This window comes from Clupea harengus, chromosome 7, assembly GCF_900700415.2.
Source record: "Clupea harengus chromosome 7, Ch_v2.0.2, whole genome shotgun sequence".
In the NCBI taxonomy this organism is placed as follows: Eukaryota; Metazoa; Chordata; class Actinopteri; order Clupeiformes; family Clupeidae; genus Clupea; species Clupea harengus.
In genome coordinates, this window is record NC_045158.1 from 7,651,024 (window position 1) to 7,671,897 (window position 20,874).

Consider the following 20,874-nt stretch of genomic DNA (forward strand, 5'->3'; position numbering starts at 1 on the left):
TTACCTTGTTTGTTGCTTGGCTGTCCTGGTCTCTCCTCTGTCTTGTTATGCGTTTGGGCACAGTCACCTCATAAGTAGAGAAGCGGGAGGTTTGCTGGGAGGCTGAGCCTACAGAGGGACGACACAAGAGAGGATCATCAAACACCGCTGTAAAATATGTTCCTTCACACAGAGTGGCATTGCTGACATGTGAGGAATCTTCTTATAGTCATAACACATCACAACTCTACAGTTCCTCACCCACGCGTTCATTTGTTAAGAATCCGTCTTTCCATCCATTTTTATTTTCCACACATTCATCATCCCCCCCCCCCCACCATTCTTGTGACCGTAGTCAATCTTATGAAGTGCTATCGACTGCCTTTCTTCTCGTCTGACTGTGCCATGCTGTCTGTGATCTACAGGCAGCAGGCAGGACGCCACGCTGAAGTTGGCATATCACTAGACCCATGCAGGAAGCATCCCCTCACCCTCTCTCCTGTCCAATCCATCCATCCCTCCCACTCCCACTCCCACTCTCTCCCCCTCTCTCCCTCCTTCCCACACTCACTCCCTCCCTCTCTTGTCTCTTGTCCTGCGGCCATCAGACAATCAGGCTGTGCTGTGCTGCTTTTCCTGAAGACAGCAAAGAGTAGATAAGAGAGAACACAGAGGGTGGTAGCCTGGCAAGCACACACAAACAAGCAGATCTCGAACAGATGCAAGCATACGCAGAGGTAGATAAAAACAAACACAGGCAAACACACACACACACACACACACACACACACACACACACACACACACACACACACATCAGGCAGGCCATGTCATGAGTCAGATTCTGCAGCTTGACAAGCCAGCCTTGGGCTGCCTGCCAGATGCTGCCCACTGCTGACATTCCCTCCCTGCTGGCGATGCACCCCCCCCCCCCCCTCTCTCTCTCACACACACAAACAAACACACACAAACACACACACAAACACAAACACACACACGCGCTACTGCCCTCACAACTGATTTCTAGAACCACTCCTAGCCTGTGCCCTTCAAACATCCTATAAACACTCAAAACACACTTTTACTCTCATTCCCTCTAATACGGCCTGTCAGCAGCACAGTCTATACTGTGTATTTAATGCAAGAGTAACCTGAAATGATGTTCATTTATTCACTGACATGAAGAATAACCAAAGCATTTCCACACAAGTCACCCATCACGAAGTTACACAGAATGAAGAATATTTTCATAATAATCGGTCCGGATGCACTGTTTTTATAGGCTTTCTTTCCCTATAGCCAGATGATGCGTGGGCTTTTTGTTCTTTCAATACCATTCAAATATTTTGATCTACACATTAGACTTAGCATCGTAGGCATGTGAAATGTGTAAAAGCTATGACCTATGATCTACATAATCAATTAAAGCACATATTTCTTATACACCCTCTCATTCTTTCATCGTTACGTAGCTGCGAGTCCTGTTTAACGACATGTGATTTCATATGATTTATGCTGGATCTGTTGTCTTACCCAGTGGGCGCAGTTTCTAACTGCTTTCTGTGTTCTATCTGTGAAGAGGCAACAGTCCAAAAGTAGCCCACAAGCAGGCTAACTGCTCTGTCTTCAGATTGTCAAGAAGATATTATCTGTGAAAAGATGATCCTAACTGAAAAATATTTTTCCACATAAGACCCTTACATCAGCTGACTGATGAATCACGACACGATAAAGCCAGAGGAAAAGCTAAGACGAAGAACAGGGACGGTTTACAACTTTGGTCGACCAAACTGAGGCTTAATTCCACACTTGAGGTCGACCCACTCACACTGAGCTCCGAGTGGCCCGAAGCCAAGCTTGCTTTTCTCTAGCGCGCTCACTGAGGACAAACCAAACAGACGTGGCGGTGTTGGGTTTCACAGCATCATTCCAGGTGGGGGTCAGGCCAAGCAACCAGAGGAAATCTCAGCTGTTGCACAGTACTGACCCATATGCTAAAATCCTCAAGGGTTATCACAAAAAGTGTAATTAAGAGCTTTCTGTTGGCAGCGCAAGGTAGCCAAAAAAAAAGCATTTAATAGGGGTTTTTCGGTGGACAGACAATTCTTGATGTAACATTTCTGGAGATCAGGGAGTTTTGCTATGTCACACACAATTCGGTCACTGAAAAAGATGTGTGGCTCTAATCTCGCAAATTTTACATTAACTACATTAGTTAGTTTGGATGTAAACTGAATGTTTGGTTGTCTCTGCCGTACAACTTCCTCTATTGCATCAAGGGGGAAGATTTTGACTGTATGAGCAACGAGAATAAAGTATACTCAAGACACCAGGATGGATTTTGTCCAAAAGCAACAATGTTGCATTATGTTTCAGACGGCATCATTCTGGAAGATCTCAAAACTAAGTAGACTAACACACCCAGAAAACCCACAATGCCGAAAACATGGTCAGCGCACAGTAGCCTAATCTCACAGTCAAAGTGAGAATTTGTGCGGGAAAACAATGACCTTCTTGGTCCAGGACAGGTTTGTTTACCGACTGAATTACTGAATTTCTTTAGCTGCGCACAAATTTTACATTTATACATATGAAATAATGTTAGAATCAACATAGCACTGTGAAGCCACAGACTTGAATGATTAACGCTTAGGCTACTATCAAGTAAGCAAGCAATTAAAGAATGAGAGAATAATCTTGATGGGGAGTCTGGAGAAGAAACCCTTAGGGCAAAGGTCACACTCTTATTGGCATACAGTGCTCCATCAGCCATGGCCAACACAGCTTTGCTATTTAGCTTTAACAACAGGGATAAACATGGACAGGGATAAAAAAAGACAGGGATGGAAACCCAGCCTAATCCCAAATATGATAACAAGTTTATATTTCGATACCAAAAAAGATGATAAGTAACTGTGTGTCAGTCCAAATACAGAACAGTGATTAGAAATAGAAGGCAGATGCTATTCCACATATCTTGTCTGTGCAGAACATTTCACTCACTGTCAGTCTAGACATGATCAGCTGAACGCAGCAATAAAGTTGGACAAGACACTGTGCTTCATTGAGGTCTGTGGTAGTTGCGATATGCTGTCACAGCAGGCTACAGTGTGATCAGTTGAGACTCAAACCATAGCTTCAGTCAGTGAAGCCTGTTAAGACCGACTACCATTTTCTCATAAAATCTGTTCTGACAAACACAACACCCAAAATGACAAGGCAGGGCTTCTTATGGCTTTCAAACAAAAGCAATGGACCTATTAGATGACAAAATACAATACCAGATCTTTCACTCTGAAGATTATAGGGTTGTGATCTCAATGATTGATTGAAAAGAGGGGCAAATGTGAGATTAAATCAGCCTCAGTCTGTTTCATCTGTCCTTTTTAATCTTCCACAGAATAAGAGTGCCAAAAAGATTTATGTCACCATGCTTCCAGAACAGCAAAAAGAGTTTGACATATGTATAGAGCAGATTCGTGATTTAAGGACCAGGATATGAAGTCACAGTTCCACAGAATACATTGCTATGTAGATATTGCTATGTACGGATAGATACCTCTTTTTGTGGACACAAATATTCACCTATACATGTGTGCATTTTCCTAGTAGGTTTACAAACATCTTCAAATGTATGGATACAAATAATATAATTGCACAAATTTGAAATGTTTTAAAATGGTGAAAAAATATGAGTGCTGCTAACTCTCTGTTCTTCTCTCCACCTCCATCTGTGATGCATCTATCCATCCATTTGTCCATCTCTCTTCCTCTACCTCTCACTGCTAAGTTGTTTGAGATGCTGAGATGTTTGTAGTCTTTTACTGTGATAGCTGTTTGACAACAGTTTCCTCTTTTGGCTCAGGGTGCCTGGCAGAGTGACTGCTTACTCATCATTAACAAAGCCTCAGGCCAAGCTCACCATCTGCATATATTTCGGAGGGAGATGCGTCCAAGACACTGTAGACACTTGGTGTATGAGATCTCACTGAACAGACCAAAGATTTAGAAATGGATGGTTGTGAGAATTAGGCCTGACTCGAATGTGCCAAACTGTCTCACCTCACCACAATAGGGTCCATGAACGGCTCACTTGTGTTTTTTTTATAAAGGAAAATAAAAAGAGGAAATGTCCTCATTCTCACATGAATACTTCTTAACAGTTTGTAGGGGAAAGTTTACGGCTCGGATATTGATGAGACAACAATGGACTGAAAGGTTCAGTAACCACCTGGAAATGTATTTTTAATTTGTATTATTCAGTTACACTATTTGTATTATGTTATAGGTCTTGTATCAGCAATCGAACAGGCATCAGAGATAAGATAAGAGCTGAGAACATCTTCTGTAATTCATAACTTTCTAACATCTGGGCCTGTGTGGTGGAATATAATCTTTCAAAGTTAAACGGAGGAAATGGAAAAACTTTTATTATCTTAGGGGATGTTGACTACTGAAACACAGTTCCTTTGAAATAATGCAGACTTTTTAATTGTAAATGATTAGGCTACTAACCTTCACATAGCAATGTGCAGAGCAGTGTAATAACCTATTCAGAGCTCATTACAAAAGGGTAAACCTTAAATATTTTCAGTGTTGGGTACAAAATCGTTAGAGATCAATGGTGTGTAAATTGTAAAATGAAAGCAAACTCTTCAATTATTGATAGGGCCATATTGGCAGAAGTTATAGTCTACATCAGGACCATGCTAACGACTGACCTATCTCCGTCGGACATGGGGCAAGGTTCAGCAACGGAGATCTAACGGAATTATAAAGCTGCTTAATGCCTTATCCAAACAAGCTGTGCCCCATCAGTCTCAAAATGTGAAATGGTAGTGAAATGGCAGCCCACGTCTTTCACTACACCTATAACCACACGTAGGTACATAGAAGCTGTTAAAGCATGTCCGGGATTTTGCCACACCAGATTTATGGCTAAATTAGCCTAATTTACATGTAGGCTTAATGAAACTGTTAAGATAAAGCAAACCAGCTGAACAGTATAAAACATCTCTAATTTCCAACAGGGAGTTGTCAATTACATGTTAAATATATATATAACTTTATACACTTCAGACAGGTGAAGGGTGTCACTAACAGGAACAGGATACTATCACAATGCACAATGATAATTAGTGGAATTGTCATTCTCAATATTTTGTTGTGAAAGGCGATTTTCAAGGAGCCTGCATGTGGACTGATGGTTTAACATCCTACATTGTGAAACGCTTTATTGTAATGGCAGTTGTTACGTTCAAATATTCACTTACTTTCGCTGCAGTCGCTGAGCTCGTATATTAACACCAGAACACAGATGATCTGGTAGAAGCGATGAGCCAATGTCCTGTACATGTTTGCAAAGTTACCAAAAAAGCGGTGGAACTGAAAACTGTACTTTACTGTTATCCTTAGCCAGGCGTTCCCTTCCAGGCAATGACGACGTACCTATTCCACATACTGTAAAAAAAATCCAGTAGGTTTGGTTACCTAGTCATATCTCACATATTTTACACATTCGGAAGTTAGATTTAGATTGCTAAATCATCAGTTTAGATAGAGCGTTTCCGATGATGATAGCGATTAACAATAAATGTAGCTGTCCGATGTTTCGGCAGCCCTACAAAGCAGCATAACCATTGAACCCGACTAAAGGAAGAACAGAGCATGCGTGAGTAGAAAGTGTGTTTGTGTGTGTGTGTGTGTGTGTGTGTGCGTGCGCGCGCGTGTCCTTAGTATAGTGTTTAACCCTTTCTTTAGCTCTCCGGCGACAGAAACTTTATAAGCTTAAAGAACCTGATAAAATGTACCAGAAAAGTGTATTCTTGATCAAACTGTTAATGTGGAAAACAGCTTCTTGTATAGTTGTCAGGGTCAAAAGTTTTGACAATTTTGTTGCTTACAGTGATAGGGGGCTTGTAGACTACACGACTCTTCCAACATACACCTCACCTAAATAGGTTACATCTTAATTACGCTACACATTACTTCAGTTGCATTTTACAGTTTAATAACTCAGTTTGCAACCTACTGACATTGGAATCAAGACGTTTAAGTAAAATGTAAAAACGAAGAAAATGTTTTCGTTTTTGTTTCGTGGAGTAACTTTTGTCACGCTGCCTTACCAAACTCAACCAATGAACGAGACGATTACTGTCAATGAACGTTGCGTTGCTATCCATGGTGTTGTCAAACTGGGTAATGCCAAAGAAAGCGCTATCTTTGGCCTGACTGCCAGCAAGGTAGTCAGCTACCCCTCTTGAAAGGGTAAGTAGACAAACCTCGGTTGATACATTATAATGACTAAGTCGTTGCTATCATAGCATTACATTAACAAAAATCCTACATTCAATGTATTGGCTAGCCCATTAAACTGATCAGTTATCTGAGCTAGCTAGCTCTCCAACTAACAACAAAGTTAACACTTAGCTAATGTTACCTAACGTAATGCTGGTTAACCTAACAGTTAGTTTGTTAGTATCTAAAGTCGTGTCGTCTCTGGAATGAGTGATCATTTACAGGTCTGTTCAGGTAAGTTTGTTGCTGTTTGCTTGTAAGCTATACATTAGCTTGCTAACTATGCTGCTGAGATAAGATTATTCTTTCACAATAATTTAATAAAAGGGCTTTCCTAACTAATATTCAACGTGTAGGTTATAGTTGATGTTAGCCAGTGTTAACTTGTTGGCTGCTTGTTTAACTTTTGTATGAATGCAAAAGTCGTTCCTTACATTGGAGGTGGGATCTAACGTTAATATATTATGCCATGTAGCTAATGTTAGTTCATATATTTGCCTAAGACTGAGTATTAATTAATAGTTTGCTGCGTTATTCAGCTATCTCAGGTGGGTATCATAACGTCCCCTACATCACTCTACCCTCTGCATTGCAGTATTTGCCAGCAGACATTGTGGCAGCTAGTGTAATGGTCATTATGGGGTCCGTCGCATTCAACTTTGAACAGAATGTGGAGAAGATTCTTAACGGCGAAGGGATGGAGGTCACGGAAATCGATTCAGCTCCCGAACAAATAAAACCTGTGGCTTTGAAGAAAACGGTTTGCTACATTGTCAGCGCAGTGATCTTCAATTCAAAGGTAAGATGACTATTCGATTCTTTCCTTGATGCTTATACGCTTGCTGTGCCGACCTTAAAGAGAGGCCGAGGTCTATATTTCCCTGTTAAGTAACGATGTGCGGCTCAGTAATGGCATTAGCTCAGTGGTTGGATAACCTGCCACACTGCCACGGACCATAACGAGGTGAAAGGGCCAAGAGTAAAGTTTTTAATCTGCTTTGCACAGTAGTGCATGGTCTAGGCTATGCGGACTATCCATGGACTAGGCTATTCAGCCTAATGTCGATCTACATATATGTTGCAAATTGATAATTGTCATTGTGTCAGTGTTATCATTGCGCCTTTTTGTATTTCACGTTATGATGTGTATATGCAAAGTGTGTTTGTTATATATTTGTATATATGGTCTGAGATGTATGTGCCTCTGCTGACTGTGTGTGTGTGTGTGTGTGTGTGTATGTGTGTTGCAGAAGGAAGTATTGATGGTCCAGGAAGCTAAGCAGGGGTGCTATGGCAGCTGGTATTTGCCAGCTGGGCGTATGGAGGTGGGCGAGAGCATCGAGGAGGCGATGAAACGGGAGGTGCTAGAGGAGGCAGGCCTGGAGTGCCAGCCAATCACGCTCATCCTGGTGCAGGAGCAGGGTCCTCAGTGGGTCCGCTTCGCCTTCCTGGCCGAGGTCACAGGTCTGTGTATCGGGAATTTTTAGATTTCTTGTTAATCTCCTTTACAGAAATCCCCTTTTCCCTTTTGCTCTGGTCTCCTCACCTTCTCTGCCTTTTTCATGCCATTTCTGTCTATCTCCCTTTTTGTGTTTCCCTCCTTTGTATGTCATTTCCCTCTCTTCCTCTCACTCCCATCTTCATTTTTATCTCTCATCTCTCTCCCATCCATCCATTTGGTCTGTATCTCTAACCTTCTCCACTCCTCTCGCCCCTGTCCCCTCTCTTACTCTTGTCTCCCTGCAGGAGGTACTTTGAAGACTAAGGCCCAAGCAGATGCTGAGTCTCTGCAGGCGTGTTGGTGGGACAGGGAGTCCCCTCTTCCTCTGCGTGGCCAGGACATCCTGTCTCTGATTGAATCGGGGCTGCGCTACCGGGAGAAGCCCTGGTTTCCGGCCGTGCTGCCTCTCGACCTGCCCTGCCCCGTGGTGTGCCAGCGTGTGGTGCTCACCTTCGCTGCGGGCATCTACGTATGGCTCCTGGTGAGCAACGGCCCAGAGGGATCAAACGCAGTGAGCAGCGGAGGCAGCAGCAGCAGCGGCAGCACAAGCATTGAGGAGAAGGAGAGGGGCAAGAAAAAGAGCGAGGTGGATATGACGGACGCTCACCTCCCGGTGGCGCTGTCCACCAAGACCCACACGGCGATGTGGGCGGCCCAGCGGCTGGTGCAGGAGTGCATGCCGTCGTGCTACTACGAGCTGGACGTCAACACGCACGGCCTGCTGGGAGTGCAGCACAACGGCCGCGTGCCGGGCAAAACAGACGGCCTGTGCTTTAACACGCTGGTGTCGCTGACGCTGGAGCGTCGCGGCGGGGGCCCGCCCATGGAGTTGGGGGGCGAGCCGGCCGATCCTCCACCCGTGGAGCATGGGCAGTACCGCTGGCACAAAGTGGACAACTCTTGCCTGAGAGATACCATCCTGCGCCGGATACGGCAGGGCACCACGCTGCCTGTGGTTAGCTTGTACTGAGGGGGAAACAGAAGTCAGACTCGGAAAGAATTTGCCTCTGGGATATACCTCCTGGTCCTCTGCTATTTTGAGGACGTTGTTTTAAGGGCAGAGTGCACAGGAGTCTATGGAGGAAGTGCATACAGAAAGCTATGCAATTGAGCGTGCGTTTAATTGACCTATGGGCTCACAAGAAAGCCATATCAGAAAGTCTTCCTTTATGCACCGTGATGGGATGACGTGACGATGCTGCGGGACAGAATGAAGGGCATGATGTACAGGGTCTCCCTTCTTGCTGAGCAAGGGCAGACGCTGCAGGCATTTTAATCCGTGTAGCATGGGTGTGTTTCAAAGGACTGTGAGGGCTGGGAATGTTCGGATGGGAAAAGAAACTGTTATATAATTTTTAGCAGATTGCTATGTTGCTAGGTTATGTTGAAATTGTTGCAAGGGCGTCGTGACTAACATGCAGGTGTGAACACAGATGCAAGTATGTTTGAGGGACACCATTTGAAAATACTTGAAATACCTGACTTGAATTCTAAGGATGAGGATCTGTATAGTTAGTGCATGGTAAAGCAATATTTATACATCTTTAACTTTTAATCATTACCGAAGAATGCACCCTAAGTACAGCAGTGTATCACTCGTGACCAAATACATGTATGAGCAAGAATCATATTGTTTACTGCGTAAGATGTTTCCAGCACTTCTGTATCAGAGCTTATCAGAGCCTATATGTATTACTTAGTCTATTAATGCGTTTGCTACAGTGAGTACCATGAGAGTAAGGTTACTTCTCTTCTGATAGAAGAGAAAGGTGATAAGGTAAAAAGGAGTATTTTTGCAGCAGATAATAATTTCTGAGTAAACACAAATCTAGCTACGGTTTACTTTATTGTACTAGACTGATTTATAATAAATCACAAATTATTAAACGGCTTTGCCTTGTCTTTTCACTTTAAAATTGTACCTGAACAGAAAGCTGTATAATCTGTCTGCTTCTGAGCAGTAAAGAGAAGTCAGAGGAGTGTGTAACTGGATGAAACAATGGGTTTGTCATTGAATTTCAGCATCCTTTATGATTTTCTGTTTTTCATCTCATTGACAAGTTCAAGCCAGTCCCGTGTTACATAATCCCTAGCACAGCTCAAGCAGGCAGGCAGTGTGCTTTACTGTACTGTTCTGGTCTTTGCACCAGTGCAGTGATCATTCTTGCAAAGAACAGATGATCACCAGCCTAGTGAAGTGATGCAAAATCTGGTGACTGGTGCCCTCTGCTGGTGAAAATATGGCCTGTCATCAAGGTTTACTGATTAGCCAATGAACTCTAGAGTGAAAGAAATAAACAAAAAGAAACGTGTTATATTTTAGCAGTGTCATGTTTGGGAGGAAATGCCAGGTATATCTCTAAGCTCTCCTCACACTTGCTCTACAGTTCTTGATTTGTGACTCAACATTAGCTCACTTGGCTGGATGGCGATCAAGACATCTCTTAACTCAACGCTGTCAGTCTGAACTGAGATCTCCAGTACCACAAATCAGTGCAGGCTTAAGTGTTCTCTTAAGCTTGGAAACAGTAACTAGGTCAAGAATATAAATTTCCTAGATATTCTGCTCATGTTTGAGATTTGGGTATCTGTTGTATTCTTTGGAACACTTTCCATTGAAGACAGATTTACAATGATCATAGGAAATCTTTTTTCCTTGTAAACTTACTGAAATGGATCAGGAACAGTAAATGTTTTAACTTCGAAATTGCGTAGTTACACTCCAAAAAATATCACCAGTGTGCTGTTTCATCGGGTGGTTACAATGTCAAAGAGAGGAGTCAACAATCTCATCAAATCTCCTTCTCCAGGAGTTTAATGTCTCGACACAGTAGAAAGAGCGAAGGCTAAACAGTCACCATCTCGTACATAACAAACCACAGAGAGTGGCATGTCCTTAGAAAAAGAAGACACACAATGTCCAAAGCTCCACTTTACAATACATTATTAGACAATCGGGTCGTCATGTGTGCAGCTAAAGATGAGTGCACTTTTAACTCATAGGTGCAAGACACGCATTTGATTAGAAGACCTAAGGTATAAATTATTAAAACAGATAAAATAATTGATAGTTTAAGATAAATAGGCATTTACACAGATACTTAAACACATATTGAAATAATATGCATACATAACTGACAAGTGAGTGTCAAAAATGTAGTGTTCGATGGCTTAGTCACTCGAGAGCAACCCTGAGGGATGTTTGTGTAGGTACTGGTATGTTATCTACAAAAGCAGAGCACAAGGGAAAGGACAATCCTCTTGCTTCAAATTCTGGGCGGGATGTGTTCAGTCACCTGTGAAAGCAGGTCATGGAAGCTAAACACTCACTGTATGTCTGCCTTTTGGAAGGTGAAAGCAGTACTATTGATCTGTGCAGTCTTAAAAGCTGTGCAATGTGATGTGAAAGGTCAGGTTACCCAAAACATGTGCCACTGTCCTTGAAAGTAGACAGGTCATAGCAGGTCTGGCAAAGTTAATTCTTTGACTTCTCTTTCATCAAAGCACAAAAACAGCCGTCCAGTCTTCAAGGCACAGAAATCTACATGTCTTCTCTGGATCCTGCGAGATCCTGTGGGTTTGTGAAATCCCATGGAGTCCCTCTGGCTAGCACATCCCACAGTACCATCACTGCTCTTCCATGGGAAGTTTGACAAAAGCGATGGCTGCCAGCTCCTTACAGAACTCCTCCAGAACAATCACGCCCCTCAGCAGCACCACGTGGTCCATCCTGCAGAGGAAATCCAATTAGGCCCGTTTGGAAAAAATTAGACGGCTAATATCAGCCAGATCAATGCACTGATTATGTCTGATTAACTCAGGCCCTGTGAGTACAACTGAGGCCCATGAGTGGATGGATATGAATCTATCTGGGTGAGAGGTTTCTTACATGCTCTCGTCCTCAAGGCCCATCAGCTGTCTCCTCACGTGGACCAGTTTTTCTGTGAATTCAGGGATGTGCTGGATCCTCTGCATCAGCTCCCCAATTACCTACAGAAAATAGAAGAAGGGCATTCATATGAAGGTGTACACAGAGGCTTGAAAGCAAAACAGTTCCTACAATAAACTGGTTATAAGATCAAAAAGACTGACACCAAAGACACAACAGAATGAGGACTACACATCCACCCTGACCAATGACACTACAAAACGGGGGCAATACAGGAATCAACAACAGAAAATACAGGATTCCACAGTCCTCCGTGATCATTTAGAATCTAGAACAGGACTTCATACATACCCTGACCAGAGTGGAGAAGAGGGAGCGTGCTCCTGGGGTCAGGCTGATGTAGGGATCCAGCAGGTACTCATGAAGGTGAGGATGGGGAAACGCGGCTAACTTGGACAACACTGAGGTCACCTGCAGATTCAGCTCATAGGGCTGAGAGAGGGACAGAGAAATAAAGAGCGGATGAGAGAGAGAGAGAATGAGAAAACATCAAACATGGTAAGCATTAAAAGGTATGGCAGATGACTTATTTTCAGATATGAGTAAATATACAACATAGACGTAAAGCACGATAAACCCTCACAGGAATCATAACCCTGTTCTAAGTAGAATCCAGTGTAAAGCGACAGCACCATGCAGCCAGCTACCTGTTCAAGTATTCTGGCGATTCTGTCAAACAGCACTTGGAGGAAGTGTCCCTCGTAGAACTCTGAACCGGGCGAGGGGCCGTCTGTGGCAGTGGCTGGCCAGCCAAAGTCCAGAGACAATGCTGTGTAGTCTTTGAACTGGACAAGGGGAATGGTCAATATTTAAGCACTTTGAGCTGCATTGTTTTGCATGAAAGGTGCTATACAAATAAAGTGTATTATTATTATTATTATTATTATATAGGTCAGCTCTTTATGCTTACACAACAATATTTATTCATGCATATTCATCTCAAATGACAAAGGAAGACTCTACAATTCTTTTTTAAGTGGACTGAAACTGGGGTTGTTTGGATGAGTCAGATTCTAGCAATGTATCCTTGCCTCAGGTAATTAGGAGAGGGCAATAATGACAGCAAACACAGGCCTATTACTCCATTCTGATTCCTCAAGATGTCTCCACTCACCATCTTGTGTGCATCATGGACGTATGTGTCATATCCGGCTCCCTGTACTTGATGAGAGGACTTGGCCTCTTGGGGAACCAAACACAGGAAACTAAGAGCACAAATAGCCTGATTAGATCTGACACCACCCGCAGCAGAAGTACTTTATTTACAAACCAGGCACATTCAGATACATGCACATCTATCCTAAGGGGTTGACCATAGATTGATGTTTGACTAGTTCTTCCAGCTGACTGACTGGAGTAAACAACATAACCATACAGTGATTTACAATCAAGTAATGTGGTGAGTTTCAAGAGTGCTGGTATTCAGTATTCATATTTCATATGAATCATGAGCCCATGAACCACTTCATAATCCTTCCTGATAAATCACCTTCACAGAAATGCTGAATTACAGCAGCAGCAGGTCAAGCTGTTGAAGCTGAGGTCTTGTAACTATAATCATATCACAGCCAAGTTGATATTAGTGTACAAAGACATTCCTTTAGTATAATACTTCATGCAATTAAAGATATAATGGGAATGACTGGTGATCAAGGTGAAAAGTAATATAATGTCTGAGGCCATCCTTGGAAATATGTTGGTTTGCCGTAACATCCAAATCTAGAAAACATTGGGCAGGAAGCAAGCATGTAGTTAAGACTGTATTCTTCTTTTAGCCAAGACACGGCTGTCGTGCCGTCGCTGAAGCTCCGGTCCTGTTCAGTAGCAACAGAAAGTTATAGTCGGCCGGTCTGCAGATCAAACACTGTGTTTTGACTGAGTCGGCCGACTTACGGCAAACCAACATCATTTTAAGGATGGCCTCACTGGGCCAGGATCTCACTGATAGTATAAGAGGGAGAGTGCGCTGCCTTACCTGTTGACGGTCTCGGACACCTGTGTGTGTGTGGAGGGATGGGGCTCCTCCTGCCGCTTGGGCAGACTGAGCAGAGGCTCATCGGCGCCAAACTCACTGTCTGAGAAGAAGGGATCCTCCTCAAGCTCACTGAGAGAGAGAGAGAGAGAGAGAGAGAGAGAGAGAGAGAGAGAGAGAGCGAGAGAGAGAATGATTAATGAGTGAAAAAACAGTGCGACGGGGTAGGTAGACAAAGCACAGAGAGAACAGACAGACAGGACAAGACTCCCTCATGACTTACTCAGACTCATCCAGTGCGTCCACACCGGCTACGTGTCGCTCATCTCCAGTGCAGCCGGCTGCAGTGGGTGTGGCGTAGCCATGCTGGGCAAGGTTCCGCAGCATCAAATTCCCCAGAATGCTCCGGTCGGGTTTCTGCAGGAGCTCCTCAAACAAACGCAGCGTTGCTATACTGATCTGGAGGAACAGGTGGAAAGGTTAGAGAGGAGAGGGAGGAGTAAGGCCAGTCAGGCGAGAGGATGGAGAGAAGTGAGGAAAAGATTGAGAGAGGTAGAGAAGAGGAAGGATATAGGGGAAAAGTGAATGCTTTTATTCACTCGTGGTTCTGCATTTATGTTTAGTTACCTCATCTGATATGTGGTCACAGTGCTGGATGAGCTTGTAGCGCAGGGTGGCGTGTGTGTCCGTGTTTGTTTCTGCGGGCCGCTCTGGGTGTGTGGCACTGCCCAGCAAGAATGGTACCAGCTCCGCTAGCAGTGGAGCAGAGTGTGTGTGCCGCACAGAACAGGAGAGCAGGGCTGTGTGCAGCAGGATCCCTGCCTCGGACCTGCAAACAGACAGACAGACACATACACACATAAAGAAGATTTGTTGCTTTTTGTATTTTGTAGTTTGTATTATGTCCTTAGCGAGCGTCCTGAACTTCTTCCTTTTTCTGACAGCACAGGTAATTTCAATGTAAAGCTTTACTAGGATATCAGCTGGAGTTGGCCAACAATATTTCCAAAGCTATTAGAAGTCATGTCAGAAATATCAAAATTGCATCCCACCTCATATTTATAAATGAGTACCATGTGTTGATGTTAAAGCTGGTGCACACATTACAAGGTAAATCCCCCCCTTCCTCTCTCATTGGCACAGCGTGAGAGTGTATAAGCTCCGTGTGACTCACATCTGTAGTAGCTGAGGCTGCAGGAGTCCTGAAAGCCACTGACGGTGAATCTCTTTGGCCAACTTCACGGATAGAGTCTGGAGCAAAGATAATGCGTAAACACAATGCCTTTATTTCATTATAATACACCTATGCTTAAAACATACCAAACATACCATACTTTCAACATCAAAAGACAATACATCAATGGCCATGAACGTGTGAGCGCACCTACCTTTGGTGCATGGGTGAGAAGCTCCTGGCAGTAGTCCAGCCAGCAGAGGAAGACAGTCAGGTGGTCACTGCCAGGGAAAGACGGCCTCTCTTCCTCACTAGTCTGGGTGAACTGCTCCCTGAGTGTGAGCCAAAACTCAGCCAAGTGCTACATGTGGATCTATGCGTGTCGGCACTTAACACTTTACAGCACAAATACTCAGGCACATCAACACACAGTACAATGCACAATTTACCATTTGATGCTGCACAACGAATACTTCCAAAAACTCTATCAGCATTCTCTGTGCTGAATTCTATGTGGCAGATATCAGGTTCAGGAGCAAACACACGCACTTAGGTACATTCACACAAACACACCTCCACTGTGTGAGAGGAGAGCCCTGCACGTCCGCGGGGTCCAGTGTGGAGGGGATAAGGGAGTAGAGCTCACAGAGCCTCTGAGCCAGCAGCTCACACAGGGGGGAGCCAGCAGCCAGCAGAGCCCCACTGTCCTCCCCAGGCAGGGCAGCCAGCAGCCGCACACTCTCCAGAGCCCTCTGCCTGACACGGCTCTGCGGAGAGGGAGACTGAGAGAGAGGGGGAGAGAGAGAGAGAGAGAGGAGTATTCCGGGGGTTATCGTTGGATTATATGGATTAGATGGAAAAACTCTCACTCACTATCTCTGACACACACACGCACACGCACACATACACCCACCTGGCTTTGACTGAGGTGCAGGAGGACTTGGATTAGCCCAGAGGTGGCTTGAGGGCCAGAGAGGTCAGGGGTCATAGGGGATCCCTCATTGAATCCCACCCCTGCAGCAGCAGCAGGCTCATCAGAGGAAGAGCTGGAGCTGGACTTGGACGTGGGGGCTGTATTTACCTACAGGGTCGGAATTTACAATGAAAGAAACAGAAAGACACAGATAGAAATATTTGGATGCACAGAGTACACACTGTTCAATATAAAACCCAGCAGTGAGCATTCAACACTTCCATAATCTGCACTCAGCCTTCATGTGTAGTCATTATGTAAGTAAGTAAGACTTTATTTATATAGCACATTTCATACAAGAGTTGCAGTTCAAAGTGCTTTACATAAAATCAATAAAAACAAGCAGCAAGAGCAATACATGGAGTAAAATAATGATCAACATCGTATCAGAACCTGATGTTCCAATAGGCTTCTTGGATTACTAAAATCATGATAAAAGTAATACAAGTAATAAAACCCTTCTGCCTGGTCTTTAGCTCAGTCGGTAGCATAGTGCTGCTTCATAGATTCCGCCTTACCCTGTTAAATATTTTCCCTAGCTATGTTTCCGTGCCCAGAGGCCTACAGGGGACTGGAGATAGCTCTCCTAATTCGTCTCTTCAGGGACTTGACTATACCTTCTATAGCCCTTGCTATATTTGCCACGCCCAGAGGACTAGAAAATTTGTTAGCTCAAGGCCAGGCACTAGGTTAAGAAAATACAGTATAGTACAAATACAATATAATACAAATACAAATACAATACAGTAGACATTTTGCAATCAGAAAAAAGGTCAACTACAGAGAACTGTAGAGTCTTGTTTCCTGGTGAATGTTATTAAGTATGGTACCTTACCTCTAAGATGTAGTTGAGCACATATGGGTCTTTGTTCACTCTGGAGCAAACCGTAAACAAGAAAAGGGCCTCCTCCTTCTCTGTCTGTGCATTTGGTAGTCCACAGAGACGGATCAGCTTCTGCATCAGGAGGGGAAGAGGAAGAGGGTGATGTTGGAGCGACAGAGGAGAGAGACATATAGACAAGAGTTACACAAGACATTGCACTGCATCATGCAGAAGGGAAATTAAAGTATTACGGAGGTGCGAGTGCTTCTATTTGTCACAAGCTCGTTGACACAAACAACAGCACACCAACAGAAAACCTCTGTAATGTTGGTCAACCTGTGCCATTTTACTCCATTCAATTCATCTTAATTCAATTTATTCATATCGCACCAGGGTCTGCAGAATAAAAAAACAAGAACCAGGACATGCCAACATTAGCAATACAAAACAACCTCCTAGGATCAGCCTGTGGCTTGAGAAAGAGGGGAGAAAGGAGGGACAAGGACTAGTTCTCTTACATAAGCATCTGACACTGACACTACACTGATGGACCAGTTTCTTGCATAGACGCTGTGTCATATTCACAGACCCGCAGACGTACACTCTATACAGTACACTCTAAAAGGTGTCATAGATGTTTAGAGCTTACCTGAACTGGCCGGTAGACGTTAATGATGTGGAGCAGAGGCTTCTGGATCAGGGTGAGGAATTTGGAGAAGAAGAGCAGCACCTGCCGACTCATGCCCGGAGGGTACTGAACAGCAGGATAGAGTGAGACCAGTTGGAGGTCAATGTCAGGAGCTCAGCCAGCAAACTAGAAAGGATAAACTAGGCCTTTCCTTCCTAAAACAAGGGGACAGCGCAGACTACCCCCCCCCCCCCCCCCCCCCCCCCCCTCACCCCCTTATTCATTTCAATCATATTGCACAGGATTAAGCAAACTCATCCTGCCAGAGTGTTCCTGTCTGTTTAAACACATTACGTAAATTAAACTCCACAAGAGTTATAAATGTCCACAAAGTCCTCACAGGTCTATAAATATCCTCTCTTGATCTGGCACAATATCCAATAAAGTACAATGGGGTTTATTAAAGGAAACCATGTCACAGACAACCTCAGTTGCTGCATGTATACAGAAGATCCAAGTGTTACCTGTGCTTTGCCCAAGGTACAGAGCGTCTCCAGTAGCTTGTGCTGCAGCAGATACTCCAAACACGGGCCAGTGTCCTCAACTTGCTGCTGCTGCTCCTCATAGACCAAGATATCCAGCATCTGCTTCAACCTCCAAGGGATGTCTGTTTGCTTGACTGGACGGTATTCATCTGGATGACACATATGGGAGAGTGGCATAAACTTTACACAATAAGGGGTGCTCAGGTGGACTTTTCCAGAAGAGTGTACATAATGAGTGTTTGTGATCATGTGCTTGTGTTTGCATGTGTGTGCATGCATGTCTGTGTACTCATTCATATGAATCGCCGGCTTTATTAGTTAACTGCATGTGTACATAGCCTTCCAAGTGAATTAGGTTAACAAAGAAAGTGATGGGTAGCCTATTTGACTGCACAGATGGTTTACCTGTAGTTTCGATGTAGTAATTTGTAATCCCCTTCCAGTGGTCAACAAAGGAGTCCAGTAAATTCACTAAAGGCTCCCTCTGCACAAAAGCAATCAGAATGAACAACCGAGTAATGCTTTACTCACTGTGTCTGACATTCACAATATAATAATATAATAGAATGTAATATTTGAAGTAAAGTCGGTCATATGAACAAGCAAGCCAGAAAGAATAACCAGAAAAGGGACTTTGGACAGTACTTTGGTAATAGCTAGTTTGGGACTATCTGATTGCGTTCCTAACGCTAGAATGCTGCCCAGACCTGCAGGAATGCTGTTCCTTGCCCGAGGAGACACGTGAGCTCAGCAAGCTTCAAAGCGATACATGTTTATAATGTTACTTGACTAGCAATGTACTCGACGTTTTGAATATAACTTGTCTAAACGAACTGTCTGTACAATGTCTTGTTGCCAAATACATGTTATTACTTAATATAGCGAGTTCCCCATACAACGTTGAAGTATCTGAACAGTTGGCATTTAGGGAAACAAACAAGTTTGCAGAGCTAGTCAGCTGAAAGGAGGACAGGGAACTCAAGTAGGCTACCGACGACACGTCGCACAGTGGTACACAGAACACACATTTTCACCCGGCAGGACATGACAGTAGAGACACTATATGTGAATTGAAAGGACACATATTGTAAGGTTATTAGGTAAATAGGTATGGGGACTACGCATTACAAAATACAGCCAACTCGGGTGAGGCCGACGAGTGATACAGAGAGCACAGTTAGCAGCTTGCTACCAGCCAGCCAGCTAGCAGAGATGTCAACTCTTGAAACTCGGCATTAACTTACTGTTTCCAACGCCTGTTGAAACAAATTCGTCAGTTTACTGAGCATGTCCATGACTGCTGCACTTATAAGTTAGGTTCCTATGGTTTCAACGAATAGAGGCATTTGTCCAGCCAATGTCCTGCTTCGTAGTTTGTAAACATTGCCTACTTGCTAGCTAACGTTAGCAACCTTTCTCCATACTGCAACTGTCCACTGTGTTTTTCTCTTGACGTCTCTCCGAGGAAACCGAAAAGTTGTCGCAGCTGGCCAGACCTACTGTAGGGGGAGTGCCTCACCAAGATAAACAAATGAATCTGTCTACTAGGCCTACATAGTTTGCCTTCTGTTTTCCAAAATACAGAAGATACATTCCAAATAAAAAAGCTTTTTGGTGTGTTATGAAGCATCTTTTTCACAAGTTTTAGTTAGTTAAGTTTTGTGTTGTGTCCGACGATTGTTCAGTTGTTGGGGACAGGGGGTCCCACTTCACCAGAGAAGAGGGTTTGGCATAAAATAGAACTAAACGGGATTAGGCAGATTGTAACTAAAGCAAAGGTTTGTGTTTATAATGTATCAAATGCTGCTAAATAAATCCATATTATATAATAGTCTCCCTATAATGGGAACAACAAAACAATCTTGTGTTTATGTCAGGCCAACTGCTACAATGATCCAATGGAACTGAATGGCTCTGTACTCATAGTGGCCAGATGTAATGGAATGCCTGGATTGACAAGGAAATAAATATTATAATAATTGATTTTCCTGTCAACCGGAATTAAAGGACATATGATCGAGCTGTTACTCTATTGTGGTGTTATAAGCATCTTTAGCTATGAATTAGGCAAAACTTATATTCAGATGTTATGAAGGTTATGAACACAGCCTGGAGATTCACAAATTACCACAACTTTGTTAAGAGATGGTTATGTTATGGCCCTACCTGATTTAATTAATAATAAACTATGCTTAATAAACTGACTTCATACATTTTGAACTAATTCTGAACAAACTAAAGAATGACAAAAGACTACAATCCATTTTTCTGAGCTTGTAGTAGATTTTTGTCTGCATTAAATTGTTTTTATGAGAAATAGGTCTGTGAGTACTCTCCTTAGTTTCTGAGTCAATTACATTTCTAAAACAGCTGTTTCTTCATTTCTGTGGATCTTACACGAGAGTGGTGACAGAGAATCAATAACTACAAATAAGTACTAAATGAATGGGGAAAAGGCAGACAGGTTTGCTTCATCCAGCATTGGTTTATTTTATTTAACAATACAAATATGCCAAGTTAGTGTATGCACCTTCTTTTGAAAAAACAAAACAAAAACGAAAACACAAAGTCATCAGTTTATACAACAAATAATATTACAGATTAGCCCAACCAGAACATACATACTCTACATACATCATCTCCTTGTGTGGCAGCTAATGTTCCCATGGTAGAAACACTTGAGCAGTTCTGAGTTCATTTCAGTGGTGATCATTTCAGTGAAGTAATAATAATATAGTTCATTTAAAAAAGACATTTCAATAGAAAGGTCATTATATAAAAATATGTGCACTGTGTTGCTGTAAGTCAGATAAATTACACCACAGAGTTTAGATAAAAAAAAATGAAATAAAGAGGTAACTGCTCCGCAATCATTTCCACTTAATTTTTACACTCATATTCTACTTCCTGATTTCTCATGTTTTTTTTTCCGTCATAATCATAAATATGTATTTCCACTCTAGGTCATAGCAGTGCAAAGTCAAAATGCATTGATATACTGTACTTTAAAAAATTAAGACGTGTAACACCAGT

At 43.1% G+C, this 20,874-nt stretch overlaps 4 protein-coding genes across 6 annotated transcripts in view; 1 reads left to right on the forward strand and 3 right to left on the reverse strand.

The window, feature by feature from the left end:
- Positions 1-5,662, reverse strand: part of LOC105890034 (disintegrin and metalloproteinase domain-containing protein 9) — a 39,447-nt gene extending 33,785 nt beyond the window's left edge. For both annotated transcript variants that reach the window (XM_031570342.2, XM_031570341.2), the window contains exons 1-2: positions 5,253-5,662; positions 5-108 (exon numbers count right to left, since the gene is read on the reverse strand). In XM_031570342.2, coding sequence (XP_031426202.1) covers positions 5-108; positions 5,253-5,334 — 186 coding nt within the window. In that variant the 5' untranslated portion in view covers positions 5,335-5,662. The remainder of the gene's footprint in view (positions 1-4; positions 109-5,252) is intronic.
- Positions 5,663-5,717: 55 nt separating this feature from the next.
- On the forward strand, positions 5,718-9,664 carry nudt18 (nudix (nucleoside diphosphate linked moiety X)-type motif 18). 2 transcript variants are annotated; one of them, XM_012815892.3, is made up of 4 exons: positions 5,718-6,246; positions 6,872-7,075; positions 7,527-7,740; positions 8,023-9,664. In XM_012815892.3, the coding sequence occupies exons 2-4, from the start codon at positions 6,905-6,907 to the stop codon at positions 8,745-8,747; spliced, it is 1,110 nt and encodes a 369-aa protein (XP_012671346.1). In that variant the 5' UTR covers positions 5,718-6,246; positions 6,872-6,904; the 3' UTR covers positions 8,748-9,664. The 2 variants fall into 2 exon arrangements, with proteins under 2 accessions (XP_012671346.1, XP_031426206.1); XM_031570346.1 differs by lacking the exon at positions 5,718-6,246 and adding an exon at positions 6,263-6,510.
- Positions 9,665-10,564: 900 nt separating this feature from the next.
- fhip2b (FHF complex subunit HOOK interacting protein 2B) lies at positions 10,565-19,340 on the reverse strand. The gene is made up of 17 exons (XM_012816006.3): positions 19,086-19,340; positions 18,247-18,325; positions 17,821-17,990; positions 17,318-17,422; positions 16,681-16,800; positions 15,786-15,953; positions 15,446-15,654; positions 15,087-15,204; positions 14,873-14,949; positions 14,326-14,527; positions 13,982-14,157; positions 13,702-13,830; positions 12,841-12,931; positions 12,374-12,511; positions 12,018-12,158; positions 11,667-11,767; positions 10,565-11,507 (listed from the first exon to the last, which is right to left on the reverse strand). The coding sequence occupies exons 1-17, from the start codon at positions 19,134-19,136 to the stop codon at positions 11,405-11,407; spliced, it is 2,178 nt and encodes a 725-aa protein (XP_012671460.1). The 5' UTR covers positions 19,137-19,340; the 3' UTR covers positions 10,565-11,404.
- Positions 19,341-20,306: 966 nt separating this feature from the next.
- The window catches only part of si:dkey-220o5.5 (actin filament-associated protein 1-like 2), a 31,801-nt gene continuing 31,233 nt past the window's right edge, over positions 20,307-20,874 (reverse strand). Inside the window, exon 16 of the mRNA XM_031570347.1 lies at positions 20,307-20,874. This exon is cut by the window's right edge and continues 470 nt beyond it. The gene's annotated coding sequence lies outside the window, so the exon portion shown is untranslated.

Coding starts and splice junctions, on each gene's coding strand:
- fhip2b (XM_012816006.3), bottom strand. CDS start 19,136: ATGGACATGCTCAGTAAACTGACGAATTTGTTTCAACAGGCGTTGGAA. Junction 18,326..19,085: donor TTCAACAGGCGTTGGAAACA/GTAAGTTAATGC, acceptor GCTTTTGTGCAG/AGGGAGCCTTTAGTGAATTT. Junction 14,158..14,325: donor GTGACCACATATCAGATGAG/GTAACTAAACAT, acceptor CTGTTCCTCCAG/ATCAGTATAGCAACGCTGCG.
- nudt18 (XM_012815892.3), top strand. CDS start 6,905: ATGGTCATTATGGGGTCCGTCGCATTCAACTTTGAACAGAATGTGGAG. Junction 7,076..7,526: donor CAGTGATCTTCAATTCAAAG/GTAAGATGACTA, acceptor TGTGTGTTGCAG/AAGGAAGTATTGATGGTCCA. Junction 7,741..8,022: donor CTTCCTGGCCGAGGTCACAG/GTCTGTGTATCG, acceptor GTCTCCCTGCAG/GAGGTACTTTGAAGACTAAG.